At 36.4% G+C, this 21,272-nt stretch overlaps 2 protein-coding genes across 3 annotated transcripts; both read left to right on the forward strand.

Moving 5' to 3' along the window:
• Positions 1-664: 664 nt before the first annotated feature.
• LOC145611391 (VIN3-like protein 1) lies at positions 665-9,565 on the forward strand. Its single transcript, XM_081666716.1, has 6 exons — positions 665-780; positions 2,113-2,253; positions 6,769-7,397; positions 7,552-7,862; positions 7,978-9,162; positions 9,275-9,565. Exons 3-6 carry the CDS (start codon positions 6,940-6,942, stop codon positions 9,286-9,288), a joined length of 1,968 nt encoding a protein of 655 aa, XP_081522842.1. The 5' UTR covers positions 665-780; positions 2,113-2,253; positions 6,769-6,939; the 3' UTR covers positions 9,289-9,565.
• A 3,027-nt stretch (positions 9,566-12,592) lies between these two features.
• On the forward strand, positions 12,593-18,578 carry LOC145611736 (fe-S cluster assembly factor HCF101, chloroplastic-like). Of its 2 annotated transcripts, XM_081667094.1 has the most exons (16): positions 12,593-12,755; positions 12,841-12,951; positions 14,747-14,889; positions 14,966-15,016; positions 15,253-15,408; positions 15,616-15,759; positions 15,834-15,976; positions 16,123-16,192; positions 16,302-16,397; positions 16,535-16,624; positions 16,753-16,806; positions 17,124-17,247; positions 17,378-17,502; positions 17,702-17,824; positions 18,052-18,129; positions 18,219-18,578. In XM_081667094.1, the coding sequence occupies exons 1-15, from the start codon at positions 12,683-12,685 to the stop codon at positions 18,118-18,120; spliced, it is 1,572 nt and encodes a 523-aa protein (XP_081523220.1). In that variant the 5' UTR covers positions 12,593-12,682; the 3' UTR covers positions 18,121-18,129; positions 18,219-18,578. The 2 variants fall into 2 exon arrangements, with proteins under 2 accessions (XP_081523220.1, XP_081523219.1); XM_081667093.1 differs by having other exon boundaries at positions 12,594-12,755; positions 18,052-18,578.
• Positions 18,579-21,272: the final 2,694 nt, after the last annotated feature.

Consider the following 21,272-nt stretch of genomic DNA (forward strand, 5'->3'; position numbering starts at 1 on the left):
GAGTACTCTTGCTGTCAAAAAAAAAATAAATTTGAGTACTCTTAACAATTTTGAAATTATTCAAGGAAAAAAAAAAACAATTTTGAAATACAAGTCAATATTACAGAGAACTCCTATTTACAAGCAATGCAGATAGGATGACATTGGGAACATAAAGGTTGAAAATATGATGGCAAAAGGAACCCCTACATGCATAATACTCCCTCCGTCCCTAAATCTTTCTCTGGCTTTGTATTAAGAAACGGAGGGAATAGTAAACAAAAAGTACTATTCAAACAACTTATGCTCTAATAGTACATTATACATGTATAATAGTTCACAAAAAGTACCACTATATCGTTAAGAGAGAAAAAAAATGTACAATCGAATCTCAGATTACCCTCCTATTTAGTATTTACAAGCCAAACAAATAGGGCCTATGCGCTCGGAAGACTCCAATATAATTAGCCAGCCAATGTAAAAAATGTCGTACTTCAATTTACGGAGTAAATTTTCCAGTTGGGTATTTTTTTAATGCGTGGAACGAGGAAGTACAAAACTTAACTGAAAATTTATGACCGTTGATAGTACACCTTATATAGATCCGACGGTTGACATAAATTCTAAATTTAAGCGTGTCATTAATCTTGTCGTACGTATTTATTAAATTTCCTTTTGGAGCTTTTCACTTTTACGCTGCACCCTCTCTCCCTTTCTCTCTCCTCCATTGAAGCGCGTACTCTTAATGCTCCATTGAAGCAGCTTCGGAGCTTCCTCTCCTCCATTGAAGCAGCTTCTGAGGTTACATATTTATCTTTTTTTTTTTAATTTATCGAATATCAATTTCACAATCTAGGGTTTTATCTTTATTTAATTGTCAGTATAGTCAATTTAGGGATCTTTTATGTCGGATTATTGAACTTTTGGTTGTAATTACTCAATTTATGAAAGATTTTACGATTGGGTTTATTGCTAGTGTCTTGTTATGTGCAATTTACGTTAATATTGTTATGCGAGATGGAATTAATGTGATTCATGGAGCCTAATTTGGCAATTCAGTCAAATTTGATTGATAATGTGTTGAAGGGTATTTTTTTGTAACCTTGTATTGTATGAAGGAAGTATGAAAATGGACCTTTTCTTCCTGGACCTAGTGCGGCTCCCCACTCGCCTGCCCCGGGTTCAGGGATGGGTCTTAAGAGTTTAAGAATTAAGGGTATTGTGTGAGATTGTGTTTAAATTGAATTGGGGTTGTGCATTGTTTGATTGTGTCTTGATTTCAGGAGTCCTGTGTTTCTATATTTGACCTGTGTTAGTGGCAAGTAAAAGCTTGAATTTATAGCCTTATGCTTAATTTGTAGCATGATTGCATGAACCAATTATGTTGTTAGCATGTATGTTTGTTTCTTATGGAGGTGCATTGGGAGGAAACTTATTTAGCTGTGATCGTGATAAATGTTTCAAGAGACTGATTTTGCTGGCTAACCATGTGGTTCAGCTTGATTTGTTTCTAAATTAGTATTTGGATGGAATAGCATGATCATGTGATGTCTTGAATTTAAGGGTTTGGTCCACTAATTTAAATGGAATTGTACATTTTTATTAGATATTTATTGATCCTGCTTCTGAGTGATAGTCCTAGAGGAAGGAAGGTAGAGGGTTAGTTATTTCTCCTTCTCCAAGATTGGGATTCAAGGGACATGGGAATTTTGATGAAATGTGTCATTTAACTATTTTATTCGTTGAGTGGTGTTTTTCCATTTCACAATTCTAATTTGATAGAAACTTGTATTCAATGTCTTTTCTCTTGAATCTGAATTGGTGTGTTTTGTGAGTGTCTGATTAATATGTTGGACTATAATATTTACAGAGTTTGCTCTTTACTTGTCTAATTTTTAGGGAAATGCTTAACCCATTGTAGCTAATGCATGTTTATGAATACTTTAATTGGGAAATATAATAAATTCGTCTTCTTTGCTCCCTATGTTTGTATTTGTTACTTGCTAGATCAATATGCAGGCTGTTTTTATCATAGTTCTTTCTTTCTAATTAGAATTTCCTCCTGATTTAAATTCTTGAATTTGGGTTTAGTTCTTGTGTGGTACCGCCTTAACATAGTTTTTGTTCTTGTAGTAAAGAGGAGGAAGGAAAAGGAAAGAAGGAATGACTATTGAAGGATATCAAACAGATCCATTATTCAATGGATGGGTATTAGTTGGAGTTGAGAACTTGAAGTCTAGAGCATGAGATTGGAAGATCAATTCCCTACTCTAGGTACAATGCCTCGTGGTTTTGTTTCTATGATATGTGAATTATGATTGATTTCATAGGATGAAGCCATAGAGTATTTTTAGTTTGTTTTGGTATCCGTAGTCTAGACTTTAGAGATTTGAAAGCAACAACGGGAACAATTAAATGATAAGACGATACCCTTGTGGCCTTGTCTCTCTAATATCTTGTTCTGATAGAGTGTTTGGTGAAGGGGGGGGGGGGGGAGGTAGTTGGTCACCGAGGGAAAGGAGATGTTGCCACTTGTGATTGGAATTCAGTAGGCATGCCTGTATCTATTGCCTTGTTCTTCCAACATTAAAAAAAATTTCTTCTAGGTTTGTATGTTTGAATTAGGGTTTCAACTTTTTAATTCACAGACAAGTACAAGGGTGAATAAGTTCAGTGTAGAAATGTTTAGGTAAGAAGTTTAATTTTATGAAATGAAGCCTTAGGCCTTGTTTAGTCACCTGATTAGTTATTACGTAGATTTATTTTAGACTAGATTAGAAAAGATAAGAATAAAAAACTTATTTTTAAAAAATGGTACTCCCTTTGTCCCACAATAAGTAACACATTCAAACTTTGCACACATGTCAATGGATTTTTTTTTTTTTTTGTTTTTTTTTTTTTAACAAGATGTCAATGGATTAGTTTGACCTTAATTTTCAATTATTTATTTATATTCAGAAATAATGGAAAAATACAAATTAATTGAAGATTTTGGGCTATAGTTCATGTTCTACTTGCAAACATGAAAACAATAGAAATGGGATTGACCCAAATAAATCGTGTTAAAAACATGTCAAATAATGCAGTTTAGGCTAGCTGGTTCATTTGGGACAAGGTTTAGAATACTTAGTAAAGTGCTTCCTGCACTATTTAAATTTTTTCTTTCGGCAAATTTTGCTTTTTAACTTTAGACAAAATTTCTCATAAGTTTGAATAGGTTCGAAGGTTCATACAAACAGTTGAGCCTCCCCCTTGGCTCAAGATAATTACTCGTATTATATTTTGCTTATACATGTTATAAGTTTTAGTGTAGAGGAGGTGGTTTTTGCCATGTGATAGTGGACAAGAGGGCAAGAGTTCAAATCTTGCAACTAACATTTTTGTAGTTTTTTTCTTTTTTAAATTGTAAATGTAATCAATGAACTCAATAATAGTTGCAAAATTATGCATATATAGATATGATATTGGTTCCCACTACACTCACTTTTATTATTCTATAGTTTTTAATATCTTAACTAACCCCACTTCTATACAAGTACTAAATATTTAAATAAATTCAACTTAAAGTCTTAAGTTCAGTGTTGGTGAAACTGTAACACTTCGGATAACTGTTAGTAGCTGTCAATTCATATTTGTAGTGGGTAGAGGTTAGCTATCAAAGTAACAGTTGATAGTATGAGTGTTTGGCAAAAGTTGCGGTTCCAATTCTAAAATGTAGCAAAATTCATTATATTGTTTAAAAAGTAATAAAAAATTATTAAACGCTACCCTCTATTTCTAAACGCTACTATTTTTAACGTTTGAGAAAAGCTACCTAAATGCTACATCTATCATTAACTGCCACTCGAACCGCTACCTTGCCAAAAACTCTTATATTTTTTCTAGTAGTGTTTTGACTAGTCAAAACGCTATTCGCTATCTTAAACGCTACCACCAAATAGGGTCATAGTTAAGGCTGTGCATTGACACGTGAGTCAAGTTAAGCTGTTGGCAGCATTATGAAATGGAGGAAACTTTTCGTAATTCTAAGATCACTTTTAAGAGTCACGTTAAGCATGTGACCCATATCAGTTTCTTTTTCCCCTTTTCCCACCCTTCTACAAACAAGTCTTATGATAGCAAGGCGGTTTTATTAAAAATTTATACTCGTATATTTTTAATTTTGTGCCTAGATTTACTTTTGCATAAGCCAGTCACCAATTTTATTGTCAAAAGTCAATGTCTTATAACCGGTTTTTATTTTAAATTTGGAATACTTTATTGTTGGTTGTCTACCAAAATACGAAGTATGAATTTGTCACAAAAAGACATATTGAGTACAAGATTAGCCGGTTTTACCCTAACATGGTGCACAAACATTCAAGTTGCACAAAACTATACATAAAAATTTATTAAAAAATGCACATAATGGGACTTTTATTGTAATTATTTTTTTTAATATTTTTTAATTGTTATCTACAACACTTCTAAATCGCTTTTTCTTTTTTTTTGAACTTTTGATTTTATATAAGTGTGAATCATGTGATGTAACATTCATGACATTTTGTTTCTACATTTCCGCAACTGTTATAGTGGTCACGCCCTTTACCATGCCCCCGCTCTTTTGCCCAATTCTCGTGTTTGGACTCATTGGAGGTTATGAGAGGTTTACAATGAGCTGTCAATTGATTATCTTTAAGATGTTCCAGTATATATTTTAACTTATCCAGCCATTTATGCTATACCGATATTACCAAATCGTCCATTTTGAGTAATGTTGCGTCTTAATTTGATAGTTTCAATTTTCAAATGATTTCTCTCTCTCTCTCTTTCCTTAAAAAAAAACTCTCATTTTCATCATTTGTCGCATAGAAACATTATTTTTCTTGCAAATTTCGTGACTTGCTAATAATTTTGAATTTTGATTGCTGTAAGGTACGTTGTATATGTCTTGTATAACATAGGAGGATATTTACTGCTTTTTTAGAGAAAGATATTAGCTAATCAAAAAAATCGTGACGCTTCAGTTTCTTTGGAGTGTCTATAAGAGCCTCGTTTCCTCCGCTATTGCTACCCTGTCAAGAACTTCCATTTTTTAGTGCCTTCTCTGGGGTTGTTTGGTTACTGTAATTTCTCTAAATTGGCAGTGGACCTCTTTCAGAGTTTCAGGTACCCTTTGTTTGTTTTGTCCACCACCACCCCCCCCCCCCCCCCCCCAATTGATTGATTGATTTAATGTTGCCTCGCTAAATCTCGGTGATTTTTTGGTTTCCTTTGCTAGATATGCATATGTAAAATTCTTCTTGTCCTTCCATCTTGTGTAATTTGATTGTTTTTTCATACTTGTTGCTACCCCCACCCCCTCCGCTTTTGGTTTGAGCATCAATTCACCGTTAACAGAATAAAAACGTCAAATTACATTAATTGGAAAATCTCTTTTTCTTGAGAAGAATTTGATCTGTTTGTATACCAAAAGATTTGATTTTTCATAAAAATATTTTATATAATCGGAACCAATGACTGAGATTTATAGGAGCATGTTGGCTTGGTTTTAAATTTTTAATGTTTCATTGGTCTTTTGGCTTGGAACTTTTGTGGGTACCACTTGAGTTTGATACTCTTTGTTAATCAAAATTATACAAGGGTTCCCTATTCTTTGTGAATCTTAGGGGTGTGCATTCGGTTTGTAATTATCAAATCCCATCCGATCCAATTGGAATTAATATTCGGTTATTTGGATCCGATCCAAAATCCGAATCAAAAAACACTGTAAAATTAGGGCCTAATACGATTATAAAAATTCAAGTTTTGAAAACATAGTTGTACATAATTAATACAAGTATTGAAAACATAGTTTTAAATTAATATAAACATTCTTTATTTTTAAAATCAGTGTTTTATATTTCGGTTTTTTAAATTCAAACAAGGATAATTTGACCCAATCCGAATTATCAACAAAAAAGTTCAATCCGATCCGATTTAAGTTTGGATCCGATTCAAATTAATAATTTTGTTTAGATTGGATTGAATTGGATTTTGGTTTTAATTTTAATAGTGACTCCTAATCTCCTATGCTTCTTATTTGCTGGTTTTGACCAAATGCTTCTAATAGGATGAACTGTTACGCCTGTGTATTAGCAGAGAGAGATGGATTCATCAGTTGGATCCTTATCTGCTAATTGAGTTTGCTGGACAATTTCTTGGTTGTGCTTCATGTCTTTTTGCCACTTATCTTTCTGTGATGGTCATCTGAAATATATTATATGAAGATTAAGAGGGGAGGTAAAAACGGGAAATGACAGGGTGCCTTACATATAATATTTTAATATCGATGCTTTGAAATTAACTTAGCCTTACAAGCCTAGACTTCAGAGTGGCTGGTTACGATACAAAAGAAAAGACTATGTTAGTCTTTGCTCAATACAATTTTTTTTATTTACAAAACCTTCCCTGTTTATACTTCCTTCTCTCTTTGCATCATCCTCTCCAGTCTCCACTATTTCATATTTTGCATAATTACTAAGTACGTAGTACTTGCACGGTGCAGTGCCTTACTAATTGAATTGTAAAGTGCCTTTACTAATTTATAAAGTGCCTTGGGCTGGGTGGGTTGATATATAAATTGTCTCCTCTCTTACTCAGGAATGGCTTGCCCTGAGCCCCTGATAAATAGTACAAGTCACATAGGAATGAGGATGCCACATCTACATATCTTTCTGTTTTAGGGGGGATTTATGCATATTGAATGTTCATTTGTTCCTGTTGCTATTGTTCAAGTTTGACTGGCTTCATTTTCCTTTTTTCTTTTAGGTATTAGTCATTCATCTAGTGTACAGAACACTCTGGTGAAGAAGGGAATTACATGTTATGCTTCTAGAGGCCTAGAACTTCGAAAAGAATATCTGAAACCTGGTTTGAAGAGAGCTATTAAAGACTTGCTTTGGCAAAGAGTAGAAACTAAGATCCCCTTTGAAAAGAAGTATGATTGAGCAGCAGCTGAAAGCGTGTACCAAAAATGTGAAAAATCCAGAGAGCAGGAAAACTGCTCCTACTTCCTATAATTCTGCTTCTAGGAAGCAAAGTAGGAAGGGAGAAAATCCTACTCGATTCATGCCGAAAACAGAGCAATCTTTTGAATTCGGATGTTCTAGTACTTGGATATGTAAAAATTCTGCGTGTAGAGCTGTTTTGTCCATAGACAATGCTTTCTGTCGGAGGTGCTCTTGCTGCATTTGTCACCAATTTGATGATAATAAAGATCCTAGCCTTTGGTTGGTTTGCGAAACTGAGTCTGGGCAGGGTGATTCTTGTGGATTATCATGCCACATTGAGTGTGCATTTCAACAAGAAAAACTGGGAGTTGTGAACCTTGGGCAATACATGCATTTGGATGGGAGTTACTGCTGTGCTTCTTGCGGCAAAGTCTCTGGGGTACTTGGGTAGGTACTTTGCTTCATTAAGTGAACTTTTAACCTCAGATTATACTTTATATTTATTTATATAACTATTAAACGACAGTTAAGAGTACCTTGAGAATAATTATTGTTTGCTGGGCTCAGCTCAATTGATGTGCTTGAATTTTACTGTTGGCAGATGTTGGAAAAAGCAATTGGCTATAGCAAAGGATGCTCGACGTGTCGATGTGCTTTGTTATAGAATATTTTTGAGCTACAGGCTCCTTAATGGCACAGCTAAGTTTAAGGACCTCCATGATATTGTTGCAGAAGCTAAGTCAAAGTTGGAGGCAGAAGTGGGTCCCATGAATGGAGACTCTGTCAAAATGGCTAGAGGCATAGTTAGCAGGCTTGCTATTGCTGTGGATGTACAAAAACTCTGTTCACATGCAATCGATAAAGCTAATGAACGCCTTTCGAATGTTTCCAATATGAGTCCAAATTACAAAGGTCAGAACCCATGAAACCTTCATTTTTTTCCAATTCCTTGGCCGAGGAATGTCCAAGGTCTATCATAATGAATTATTAACTTTTAATTTATTTTTTTGGGACATAAATTTGGCAGTGGATTCACTTCCAGCTGCATGCAGGTTCCTTTTTGAAGAAGTTGCTTCTTCTTCACTTGTAATAGTTTTGATTGATATCCCCACACCAATAACTGAGTCCATCAAAGGCTACAAGCTATGGTACTGCAAAAGCAGGCAGGGGACATTTTCGAAGGAGCCTCAATCCATCTTTACAAGGGAGAAAAGAAGGATTTCTGTAACACATCTCGAGCCTTGCACTGAGTACACCTTCAGAATAATTTCCTGCACGGAAGCTGGCGATCTAGGTCACTCTGAGGCTAAGTGTTTTACCAAGAGTGTAGAGATACTTAATAACAATAAGAATCCCACCACAGGAGGCTGTAAGAAGGAAAACCCCACTGTTGAGGGGAGCTCCTCAACTGCAAAGGAGCATCCCAACTCAAATTTGGCTGGGTCATCTTCTGGATTTAAGGTGCGGGACCTTGGGAAAGTCTTGCAACTAGCTTGGGCTCAAGAACAGGGCTATCTTGAACGCTTCTGCAGTGCTGATGTAGAACAATGCTGTCGAGTGACAAGTTGTGAATCTCCTAAAGATCACCAGTCACCTCCACCCGTCTCTCGTGAGCTTGACCTAAATGTTGTTTCCGTTCCTGATTTAAATGAAGACCTTACCCCACCTCTTGAGTCTTCAAGGGATGAAGATAATGGATGTACACTGGAGCGTGGTACTGGGCCTGACGATGATGCTGCTTCTCATGATGTTGAAAAGAATGGGCTTGGGCTGGCTAGGTCAAATGGTAGTGGGCCAAGTGATGATTCTCAGGCTTGGGCTACCATTCGAAACGGAGATGTGTGTGCTGTTGATTCCGTGACAGTCAATCACCGGAAGAGGGCCTCAAGTGCAAATGAAGAGATCCATGATTGTGACAGCACTCTGATAAATGGGTCGCCATTTCGGGCCTCTGGAGGGCCCGGTACCCTGGATGATAATTTTGAGTTTTGCATAAAGACGATGCGGTTTTTGGAGTGCCAGGGTTACATAAAACCGGAACATAGGTTGAAATTATTGACTTGGTTTAGCTTAAGATCTACTGAACAAGACCGTCGGGTTGTTCAAACCTATATTCAAACTATGGGAGATGATCCAAAGAGCTTAGTGGGGCAGCTGTTTGACAGCTTTGGAGATGTCATATTTAGCAAGAAGCCCAGGAATAGTTTTACTAGTAAGTTTATGTCCGTCCACAATTAAGATATTTGAAGTTGTTTTTATTTGCACATTCTCTTTACCCTTACCTTCATTTAGAGTTTAGACTGATTTTATCTTGCTCTTTGCAGGCATTGCTTCTTAAATCTTAATTATATGGACCGGAGAATATCTTGGATACATTTCAGATGTTTAGGATACAGTTCTTAGGAAGCAGTACCTGATTTTCCTCCAGAAGGAGATTCGATTTCAGTGGATAATTGCACATTTTTAGGAGGTATTTGTTAGATTCTCTTTGACCTCATTTGTAGAAAAATTCACATTGAGACAATTATTGTTGCCTTCTTTCATTGAAGGAAGGATGGTTTAATGGATGCGTTAATTCTTGTTCAATTTACTAATTAATTAGTCTGTTTTCACAAGTATCAGAGGATTGTTTTTTTCATTTGCTGAGTTTTGTGAGATTTAGTTTTTGACTGTACCACAACCTATAATCGTTCTTTCTGCTCTTTGATACTAAAAAATGTTGACAAATACTGTTTGCAAAAGTAGAATAATTGGTCTGTTCAGCACATACTTTTGGTCATTAGTTTAATTTAGACGGTTTGACTCAAAATAGAACTAATAGCAGCAACAAGCGAGTTCTGTTGTAGAGTATGCCCTATACAACTTTTTGGCTAATGTGGAAGAGATCTAAATGAGCAAATGATAAAGCATGTGCGGGTGTGCTGTGTGCCTGTGTGCGTGGTACATCTGACCACCTGTTCGGGAAAAGGGGAAGACCACCAGCTACGTAGTGAGCAGTATCTTTGCTTGGGCGAGGAGCTAAATTTGCTCCAATGCTGTTCATGCTTTTCCACATGCTCCTCGAGTGTTATCACTACTCACTAGTATTACCCCAGTCATCCATTGCTCATTAAACTGGTTCTCATAGCTTGCGAACTGTCGATTGTCAGTGTTGTTCATATAACTTTTAAAGAAGGGTGTCATCTGGTTAACCTGCGCGCCTATGTTGGAAGCATCATGCTTTGTGCATGATCAAACAATTAGTGTGACTTGTTATTTGGGATGGAACTTATATAATTTAGATGACATAATAGAATAAGTTAAAACTTCTTTGGTATCTTTGGTGATCGATTTATGTTTTAACATAAAAAAATACAACCATTTTTCTTTTATAATTTTGTCATCACATTACTATACGAATTTGAAGTATAACAACGGTTTATAATTTGATTGACATTCACACCCTTCAAACATTACCAATATAGCATGCTCTTTATATTAAGCTTCTGTTATTTTTAACCATCATAATTACTGCATTTGATACGCTTTGTAGTTTGTATGATATTCTCGGTATAGTCTTCCGCCTTTGATAAGCAATATAGGCTTCTGATTATACTCTGAAAATAATTCGACATACCGGAATTAATCACAAGATAATAAATTAATAACTGTGTATATTCCAAAAAATTCAATACAAATATAAATTGGCTAAGCTGATTGTGTATGTGTATGCTTACGGGTCATATCGAACACGAACTTTGCCAGCTCTAAGATCAGCAATTGCATTGAAAGCCTCTTGAGAAAGGTTAAGATCACCAGCACAACTAGAACATAAATCCGTAACTTTGACAGTAACACTGCCTCGTTTGCAAGGGTGAGGAGCTAGATTTGCTCTTCCTATGCAAGTAACCTTGAAATACCTTCCACATGCTCTCTATTGTTCCAATGAGCATTACTTACTCCTGTTATCCATGGTCCATTGTCCTGGCTTCCGTAGCATGCCGAGGCTGTTTGTACACATTTCGAACATAATAAAAATAAGTTTAAGTTTCTCGCTTGCATAGCTTCAATCACTAATAGTTTTACTCATCGTAAGTAAATTTTATTGTGAAATGTTACTTATTGATTATATATATTGGGAGTTTGAGATGAGTCTATCTCACAAGACTACGTTGTTTTGTATAAATTGTCTAAGAGACAAAGATAGCCTAACACTCAAATTAGAGTATGTGAATAGTGTAAAAATTGAAACTTTGTGAGTATAATATTAGAGCCTTAGAGGAATAGTAAAAATACTTACGAGTACGGTGAGTATGATAAACAGGCGACATAGACGATAAGGCTAATCACAAAGCTCACGAATAAAACTGCCTTCAAACTCATTTTCTCTCTTGTGTTTGTGCACTTAATGCTAATGCTTTGCAATTTGCCAATGGTTCATCCTCTATTTATAGGCATAGCAAAGTTTGTTTCTTTAGCAAGTCAATGCCCACTATATTACGACCCTCAATACATTGGACACAATTTTCTCACAAGTTAAATAGTCATCGGAAAATAATAATGCCATTTAGCCAGACATCCATTGCATAAATGAAATTGTCTTTTGGGTCCTTAATTTCCATTCACCTTCCTTGGTGTAATTTGTGTTGAGGAAAAAAAAGCACTAATGTCACCAAAAGCATTTCAAAATTTCTATTATGTGAATAGTAAACACGTTTAACTTCATCACATAAGTTACAGTTACGTCTTTTCAAACAATTGTAATATTGACTCTTGGGAATTTTTATTTTCCCTGAGAAATGAGAAAATTTATAAGGTAAGCGTCAATAATGGGAGATTCTTAAGAATAATTTTTTTTAAGAGATAGCTCTTATGTAAGAAATGGGAGTGTCTAATTTGAAGTTTGCAAATATGAGTGACTTCTAAAATAAGAGATGACTTCTCTTGCCAAGAGCTAGGATGTGTCATCCGAAAATTCATAAAGACTTTACATGTGTCCATTAGCTTTAACTTAGGGGAAAGAAAAGGATACAGGAAGAGGAGAGAGATTAAGAGATATGGCTTAGGCCCTGTTCTCATCAGATTATTTTCACTTCCTTTCAGTTCAGCTCTTAATTTTCTTCTCTCATAAAATATTCATTTCAGTTCAATTTAGTTCAATTCAGTTCGGCTCTAATAAGTTCAGTTCAATTCAGTCAATGAGAACGGACCCTTAGATAGTGCATTTATTTGATTATATGAATTATTAGCCAATAAGTTAGTCATTTCACTTGCTTTGTAGATTTGTTTAGCTAACATATTTCTATTTCGTATTTGTTTCCTTACGCAAAGAAAATGTCATTTTATAATATCGGGATAAGAAAAATTAAATAAGTATTATCTTAAGTCATGATCATGCCGAGCCTTTCCAATCTGATCCATGAGCAACTCTATATTCAAGATGAGCACATTATCTTAAACGAAATTAAAAGCAGGTTCATTCTTGATTCTTGAATTAGTAGAAGATGCAAGAAATGTTAGCCACAATTCTATCCCCAAAATCAAAATATGTTAGCCACAAATAGGCGCCGTGGGGCCAACAATATTAACGGCCGATAACGCAAAACCAAATCAAGCCAAACCCAACGACGTCGTTTTATTTGCAACAAAGATTAGATTTTCAGATGACAATTTTTTGACATTTTATTGATTTTAAGCTCAAACTTAATACTTTCTCAATCTCCTCTTTGTTTTGTACTTTTTTTTCCTGGAAAATGCATTTACTTCATGCACCCATTCCTCCTAATCTTTCTTTTCAACCCTCTAAAAATCTTCAGCACAAAAATGGTAATTCTATAAAACCCACTTTAATTTTCAGTCTTAATTTAATTTCTGCTAATAAAGTTGCAAACTTTTTTATGATTCTTTGCAGGATTAGTATTTAATGGTTTAATTCAACAGCAAAGGCAGATAAAATCTACATGGGTTTTGCATAATCAAGTTAATTTTAGCTCTATTACAGCTAAAGCTTCTTCTGTTGAAGGTATGTATGATTATATTTTGTTTTGTATTTGATAAATTTCTTGGAATTGGAGAGGTAATATTGAATAAATCATGGGTGTGTTATAGCATAAGGAAATTGCAAAATTTGACATTTGGCAAACTAAGATACTTTGTACTAGTAGAATTCTGGATGGTTTGAAAGCAATAGAGGGAGTGACAACTTAGTTCGTACTCCTAGTCCTTCCATTCCGATATAAGTGTCTTTTAAGATTATGCACACATATTAAGGCGATATTAGCTTTTATAGTGGCATTGCAATTTTAAGTTGACAAATAATAGTAATAGTGCATTAATATTATTGATGATGGATGGTGTGGAAAACGGAAAGCATTAGTTAAGTGGTCAAATAATATGGAATAGAGGGACTAATACATACGATGATACGAACTAACCTTTTATTTAAGACTTAAAGTACTTGTCAAGATCGTTAAGTATGGAACGATGGTTTTTGTTGGGTGAAACCTTGTTATACTTGATAAGTTGATAGTATGCTATGTTGAGCCCAGGAGCAATCCCACATGTGAGTGAAAGTGTTACTCCACATTGAAAGAGTGTTAAAGTGTTGAGAAGTGTATCCCACAAAAGTTTGTCCACTTTATAACGCTAAGGGGCTACTCTCTCGTTGCCATATGGTTTTGAGGTGGAACCTCCTTGGTTGTATAAATTGGACACTTGTGACGGTGCAGGCCAGGCCTATTTATCATGCTATGATGTTTGGGTTCTTCATTTGTAAGTCTAGTAACCGAAGAGGTTTCACCAAAAGTTAGAACTTAAAAGTCTAATTTTTAGGGAGCAGATCCTATGGACAAGCAATGTGGCTAATTAATTTCTCATCCATAGTGTATTGCTCCTGAAATTTTGTGTGAGGATGAAAGATTTTGGAGGCAGTGCTTCTAACTTGATGATATCTATTGGCAGAAAAATTATATTGGTATTTCTAAAGAGTTATCCTTTGTAAGTGTCATAGCTTATGCTGCAATGTATTATATATTAGTTCTAATAATTTAAAGAGGTAATGCGCGGGAATGGGTTATCAGAATGTTGGAGTTTAGAAATAGAGGTGCCTGGAATGGCAATCTCTGTGAAGACATGAAGGAAGCTTTGATATGGTAATGACATGGGTTTAATCTTGAGATCGTAGAAATTTTTATTTGTATATTGGCTATTTCTTTCAGGTTGTAGGGGTTATATGTGTTTCTAGGTTTGACTATTATGGCTATTATGGGGATTGAAGGCTTTTTCCACAAGTTGCCATGTTCATGGATTTGCCCTGCATACTATTCATAAATTGATAGTTTCTTTTGCTTTATTAGGTATCTTGAGTCTCGGCTTCTAGGTGTTGTGGTATTTTTAGCATCCATTTCTAAGGTTGTATTGCTTGTGGGTTGTCTTACATGTGTCTTTAAGTTTTGTCTCCTATGGATGTATGAGGCTTATTGTCCTCAAGGTGTCTTTGGACATTGACTGGTTTGGGTGTTCTAGGATTTTTACTCTATTTTTCTTAATCTCTGGTGTTTGAGCTTTGATCTCTAGTTCAATATATGATAAATTGGATATCAGTTATTGATACAAAAAAGGTATCCTATTACTCTATTAGTGAACTGCCTTGCAGAGTTGCAGCAGCTTGAGCTAACTTGAAATATAATTTCAATTCCCATTTTCAAATTTGAATTAGTAGAACATTCTTTAATTTTGTAAAGTAAGCATTAGTACCTCTCTGTCTTGTAATTCATATAGTCATGTTTGACAACATGTCTTTATTTTTTGACACTCAGTGGGCGCTTCAACATCTTCAATTAAAGAAGCTGAGAGTGATGTCCTAAAAGCATTGTCTCAAATCATAGATCCAGACTTTGGAACCGACATTGTTTCTTGTGGCTTTGTGAAGGATCTACAAATTGATGAAACTTCAGGAGAGGTCATTTAAATAATATTGTGCTCTTGTAGCTTTGTAATTTATCATTACTCCCTGAGCTCTGAACCTCTGATTTCAGGTGTCATTTCGCTTGGAGCTTACAACCCCAGCCTGTCCAGTCAAGGACATGGTAAATTAATTCCAAGTTACAAATTTAATTATTGCTAATGTATGTTCTGATGTCACTTTTTCCCTTGGAGCATTGTTGTAGTTGTTTGATATGTCATGTAGAACTATCGTAATTTATTGCCTTAATTCTATACACTGACCTCTGACTGACTCTATCCCGCCTATTTCTTTGTGAAGTGTATTTGGGCTGCAATCATTATGCATTAATGTGGGGTATATAATTGTTGTGTTTTACAGTTTGAGCAGAAAGCAAATGAGGTGGTGGCAGCACTTCCTTGGGTTAGAAAAGTGAATGTCACGATGTCTGCCCAACCTGCTAAACCAGTTTTTGGGGGAGATCTTCCAAAGGGCTTGCAGACAATTTCAAACATTGTGGCTGTTTCTAGCTGTAAAGTAAGAGCCTTGTTTTAGACTAGAAGATGCTGTTTCATGAAAAGTTGGATCAAGTTATAAAATTGTTTGACAGATATTTTGGCTATCATTTTGGGTTGCTGTAAAATTCAATATGTTAAATTATGATGGCTACTGTTATGTCAAAATTTGTTTTATCTCCTGGGATTCAATTCATTCAACATATTTCTCTTTTCTTGCAATATACAGGGAGGTGTAGGAAAATCAACTGTTGCTGTTAATCTTGCTTATACTCTTGCTGGCATGGGAGCTAGAGTTGGTATTTTTGACGCTGATGTCTATGGTCCCAGTTTGCCAACAATGGTTTCACCAGAGAGCAGGCTACTAGAAATGGTGATAGCAATACCTTTAAACTCATTTTTAGCTGTCTTTTTTGGATTCCTTGTTTATGTTATTTGCTTGTCCAGATTGCAGAGACGAAAACAATCATCCCAACTGAATACTTGGGTGTCAAACTGGTATCATTTGGATTTGCTGGGCAAGGTCGTGCAATTATGCGGGGCCCAATGGTTTCTGGAGTTATTAATCAGCTGCTTACAACAACTGAATGGTATAGTTTCTCATAAGTATTTAACAATTTTGCTAAATATTAACCAGTTGTTTGCAACAATTGAATCGTATAGTCTTCCCATAAGTATCTAACTAAGTATTGTTAGTTGAAAAAATTAAATATATGATAAGTTTCATATTTTGCAGGGGGGAGCTCGACTACCTTGTGATTGACATGCCACCAGGGACTGGTGACATTCAGCTAACTTTGTGTCAGGTTCTTGTTGCCTGTGCCTATTCTAGGTTTAGAAGGAAACGTGGAGAAAAAATGGAAATATATTTCTTTTCCCTTGCCTTTGCTGAATTCTGTAGAATATTTTTGTCAGGTTGTTCCATTAACAGCAGCAGTTATTGTTACCACTCCTCAAAAGCTAGCATTCATTGATGTTGCTAAAGGAGTTCGCATGTTCTCAAAGCTCAAGGTCTGATCTTCAGTGCAGAAACCTCTTGTACAGTTATTTACCTTCTGCTTTTCTGTTTACAACCTGTGATGGGAAAATTTATTGAACTTCTTGCAAATAACTTTAGTGTTTAGTAACTCATTGCATGATATGTACAGGTACCGTGTGTTGCTGTTGTGGAGAATATGTGTCACTTTGATGCTGATGGAAAGCGCTTTTATCCTTTTGGCAGAGGTTCGGGCTCTCAGGCATGCAGCTGATCTCCAGACTTTATTGATTTCAATGGTTGATTATTAAGTTTCCTTAAATGCTGCCTCGATCCTTCAGCATGTCTGGAGAGGAGCTAACATAATCATTGTGACCATTGTCCTCTCAGGTCGTTCAGCAGTTTGGAATCCCGCATCTATTCGAACTTCCAATCAAGCCAGCTGTATGTGCTCTGTTTGTTTATGAAACCATTCACATCATAAAAGTGCCATACATATTCATTTATGAACCAGAAATATCCTGATATCTGCTTTCTGAGTCAATTACTGCCATGGATATCTTTGGCACTTGGGTCATATTCCGGGTCTATGTTAAATCAGCTTGTTGTGAAACTTAGTCAATACTGGTTATGTTAGTTTTTTCAAGTCGAGTTGGTATTTGTTCAGGTCGAATATATTCATATACAGTCCCAGTTTAAGTCAGTTGCGGTCAGTATTTCTTGGTATAAACATTATCCTAACTACATATTGACCTCTGCAGTTGTCTGCTTCTGGAGATAGTGGGCAACCAGAAGTTGTAGCTGATCCTTTGGGAGAGGTTGCAAAGACATTTCAAGACCTTGGAGTTTGTGTTGTACAGCAATGTGCCAAGATTCGCCAACAAGGTTTATATCATTGGTTTACAGCGTTATAAAAGATCCTTGTATTGTTGAATCAATAAAAAACTTGGATTTGTAAATTAATTTCAACATGATCTATAATTAAGCTACTTCAAATTATTTTGTGTATTGCCAGTATCAACTGCTGTCAGCTATGACAAATCAATGAAAGCAATAAGGGTGAAGGTACCTGATTCAGAAGAAGAGTTCCTTCTACATCCTGCAACTGTGAGACGGAATGATCGGTCTGCGCAGAGTGTGGTAAGCCAAAATAAACTATGTCCTACCCTTTTGAACAATTGAGTGACATCATTCACCCATGGCTCAAATAATTCTGCATCTAACAGAAGGATGATATGATAAAATTGTGTATCTTGTTGTGCGAGCCATTATAATGAAAGAAATTCCCAATCAGATAATCAAGTATCATGTGATAAAATGGTTGTGTTTCCTTTAACAGGATGAATGGACTGGGGAGCAAATGTTGCAGTATTCTGATATTTCAGAAGATATTGAGCCAGAAGAAATCCGACCTATGGGTAATTATGCTGTGCAAATAACATGGCCAGATGGGTTTAACCAGGTAATTTTGCTTCTTCCTTTCACATATAAATTTGTTACTGTACTTGAGCTTACATCCCTCAAAATTACTCCTCTGACGACTCTCAGCGTTGAAGCTTGTCTAAAGCTCAGTTCATTTGGTCTTTTTTAGTTATTACCTTTGGAAATAATGAAACAAACTTCAATGATTTTTTCAACACTAAAGCATAAGCTATAATTTTTAATTGACTGTTTCTTCTCATGGCACAGATTGCACCATATGATCAACTTCAGACCATGGAGCGATTAGTTGATATTCCTCAGCCAACACCCGCCTAAGGACACAAGGTTGAAATATTATATTGTCACTCTAGCAAAGCAACACTTTGATTGGAGTTGCTTAAAGTTTTCTCTTCCTTTCTGCTTACTGGTAATAGGAGATGTACAAATGAATCAGGCATATTCCAGCACGAGTGTTCGAGTGCTTGTTTATTTGAGAAGAAAATTATGTGCAGTTCCTAATTCATACAGCCATTTGAAGACCAAATTCCTGGGGGATTGTAATATTGTGCAACTCTTCCCAGTACGGAACACTACGGGGGATATTCAGGATATCTTTGATAGAAATATATATTATATCCCAAAGGGGCTATAGTCTGAGATTTTTCACAGAATAGTGATTGAATTTTTTGGTGAAGTTAAAGATTAGCAACATGAGATAGTCTTGTAATAACTAGAAGTTAATGTAGATATGAGCATTCAAAAATCATTTTATATATTATTGAGCATTCAAGTCATCTCTGGTTCTTTCTTTTTCGCAAAGTATCCCAATCCCGACAATTGTAATGCTGAAAAGACGCAGATCAAAAGATTCACCAAGTGTTGGATTGTTCACCCACCAATAGGGAACGTGAGCTGGGTTTAGACCGTCGTGAGACAGGTTAGTTTTACCCTACTGATGACAGTGTCGCAATGGTAATTCAACCTAGTACGAGAGGAACTATTGATTCACACAATTGGTTATCTCACTTGGTTGAAAAGCCAGTGGCGCGCCAGTGGCGCGAAGCTACCGTGTGCTGTATTATGACTTAACGCCTCTAAGTCAGAATCCGGGCCAAAAGCAACGCATGCGCCCGCCGCCCGATTGCCGTCTTACAGTAGGGGTTTCGGCCCCAAGGGCACGGGTCGTAGGCTAAGATCCCGCGGTGGATGTGCCGTGAGAGCCGCCTTGAAGTACAATTTCTACCGAGCGGCGAGTTGAATCCTTTGCTGACGACTTAAATACGCGACGGGGTATTGTAAGTGGCATAGTGACCTTGCTGCCACGATCCACTGTGTTTCAGCCCTATGTCGCTTTGATTCGTCCCTCCTCCCCGCCTATTCCCTAAAAACATCTATATTTTGGAAAACGAGGTTAGCGATACATCTCGTATGCTAAAAAATGCTAAGTACGGGATTAAGACAAGTCACAAAGCCTAAATGTTAGGATTTTGGATGGTACAAGGGGCCGTGTGGCATGTGCACAAAACATGTGCACCCAAGGACAAGACTTATCGGGTTCCGGACACTATTTACGACTCCCAAGGCCCTTAAGATGAGATGATTAAGGATAAATTATATGTTTTTGGGCACTATTTATGACTCCCAAAGTCCTTTGGGAACCCCTGGAAGTACTTGGATGCATAATTTCGCCGGGTGAAAAAATGATATACGGATGGAAAATATGAAGGCTATAATACACGAAATCGGAGCAATTTAGGAGGTGTCGGGACCTAGTGTCGGAATTTCACGGAACATTACGGGATGCATCCCAAGGTTAGATAATATTGTTTCGACCCATATATGACCATTATCCGGCTACGTACATGCCACGTGAAAGCTTATAGCCAATACAAGAGACGTGTACGAAAACGAGTAAATTGACAGTTTTAAGGCAAATTGGATGGCTCCACCCACCCAATTGGACTCCCGGAGGGTATTAGGGACCATGGTAAACATCTCGACAATTTTTATTTTCGGGCGAAAAAAGGTCAAAAAATTCTAAAATTAAAGACTATTATCCACGCTTTTTGAGGAATTTTTTATGTTACAGGGCCCGGTGTCGAAAAGTCTTGAGACCCTAGGTGATACATATTAGGGTCATATAATGGCACTTGGAACCATATATGACCATTATATGTTGTCAAAAATGTTCGTGGTAGGCTTCAGTTCACGAAATCAGTGCAAGTTTCGAACGGGTAAATTGACCGTTTAAAGGCAAATTGGATGGTTCAACCCACCCAATTGGACTCCCGGAAGGTATTAGGAGCCATGGTAAACATCTCAGCAATTTTTATTTTCGGGCTAAAAAAGGTCAAAAAATTCTGAAAATGAAGGCTATTATCCACGCTTTTTGAGGAATTTTTTATTTTACGAGGCCCGGTGGCGAAAGTATTGAGATCCTAGAGGATACATATTAGGGTCATATTATGACGTTTGGAACCATATATGACCATTCTATGTTGTCAAAAATGTCTGTGGTAGGCTTTAATTCACGAAATCGGTGCAAGTTTCGAACTGATAAATTGACCATTTTAATGCAAATTGGATGGTTCCACCCACCCAATTGGACTCCCGGAGGGTATTAGGGACCATGGTAAACATCTCGGCAATTTTTATTTCCGGGCGAAAAAAGGTCAAAAAATTCTAAAATTGAAGGCTATTATCCACGCTTTTTGAGGAATTTTTTATGTTACAGGGCCCGGAGACGAAAAGTCTTGAGACTCTAGGGCATATATACGAGGGTTATATAATGACGTTTGGAACCATATATGAACATTATATGTTGTCAAAAATGTCCGTGGTAGGCTTCAGTTCACGAAATCGGTCCAAGTTTCGAACGGGTAAATTGACTGTTTTAAGGCAAATTAGATGGCTCCACCCACCCAATTGGACTCCCGGAGGGTATTAGGGACCATGGTAAACATCTCGACAATTTTTCTTTTCGGGCGAAAAAAAGTCAAAAATTCTAAAATTGAAGGCTATTATCCACGCTTTTTGAGGAATTTTTTATGTTACGGGGACCGGTGTCGAAAAGTTTTGAGATCCTAGGGGATACATATTAGGGTCATATAATGACGTTTGGAACCATATATGACCATTACATGTTGTCAAAAAATGTCCGTGGTAGGCTTCAGTTCACGAAATCGGTACAAGTTTTGAACGGGTAAATTGACCGTTTTAAGGCATATTGGATGGTTTCACCCACCCAATTGGACCCCGGGGGTATTAGGGACCACGGTAAACATCTCGGCAATTTTTATTTCCTGGTGAAAAAAGGTCAAAATTTTTTAAAATTGAAGGTTATTATCCACGCTTTTTAAGGAAATTTTGAGGTCACGAGACCCGGTGGTGAAAAGTCTTGAGACCCTAGGAAAAACATCTTAGGGTCATATAATGCCGTTTGGAACCATATATGACCATTATATATTGTCATAAATGTTCGTGGTAAG

The sequence above is a fragment of the Chenopodium album genome, chromosome 24 (assembly GCF_948465745.1).
Source record: "Chenopodium album chromosome 24, dcCheAlbu1.1, whole genome shotgun sequence".
Classification (NCBI taxonomy): domain Eukaryota; kingdom Viridiplantae; phylum Streptophyta; class Magnoliopsida; order Caryophyllales; family Amaranthaceae; genus Chenopodium; species Chenopodium album.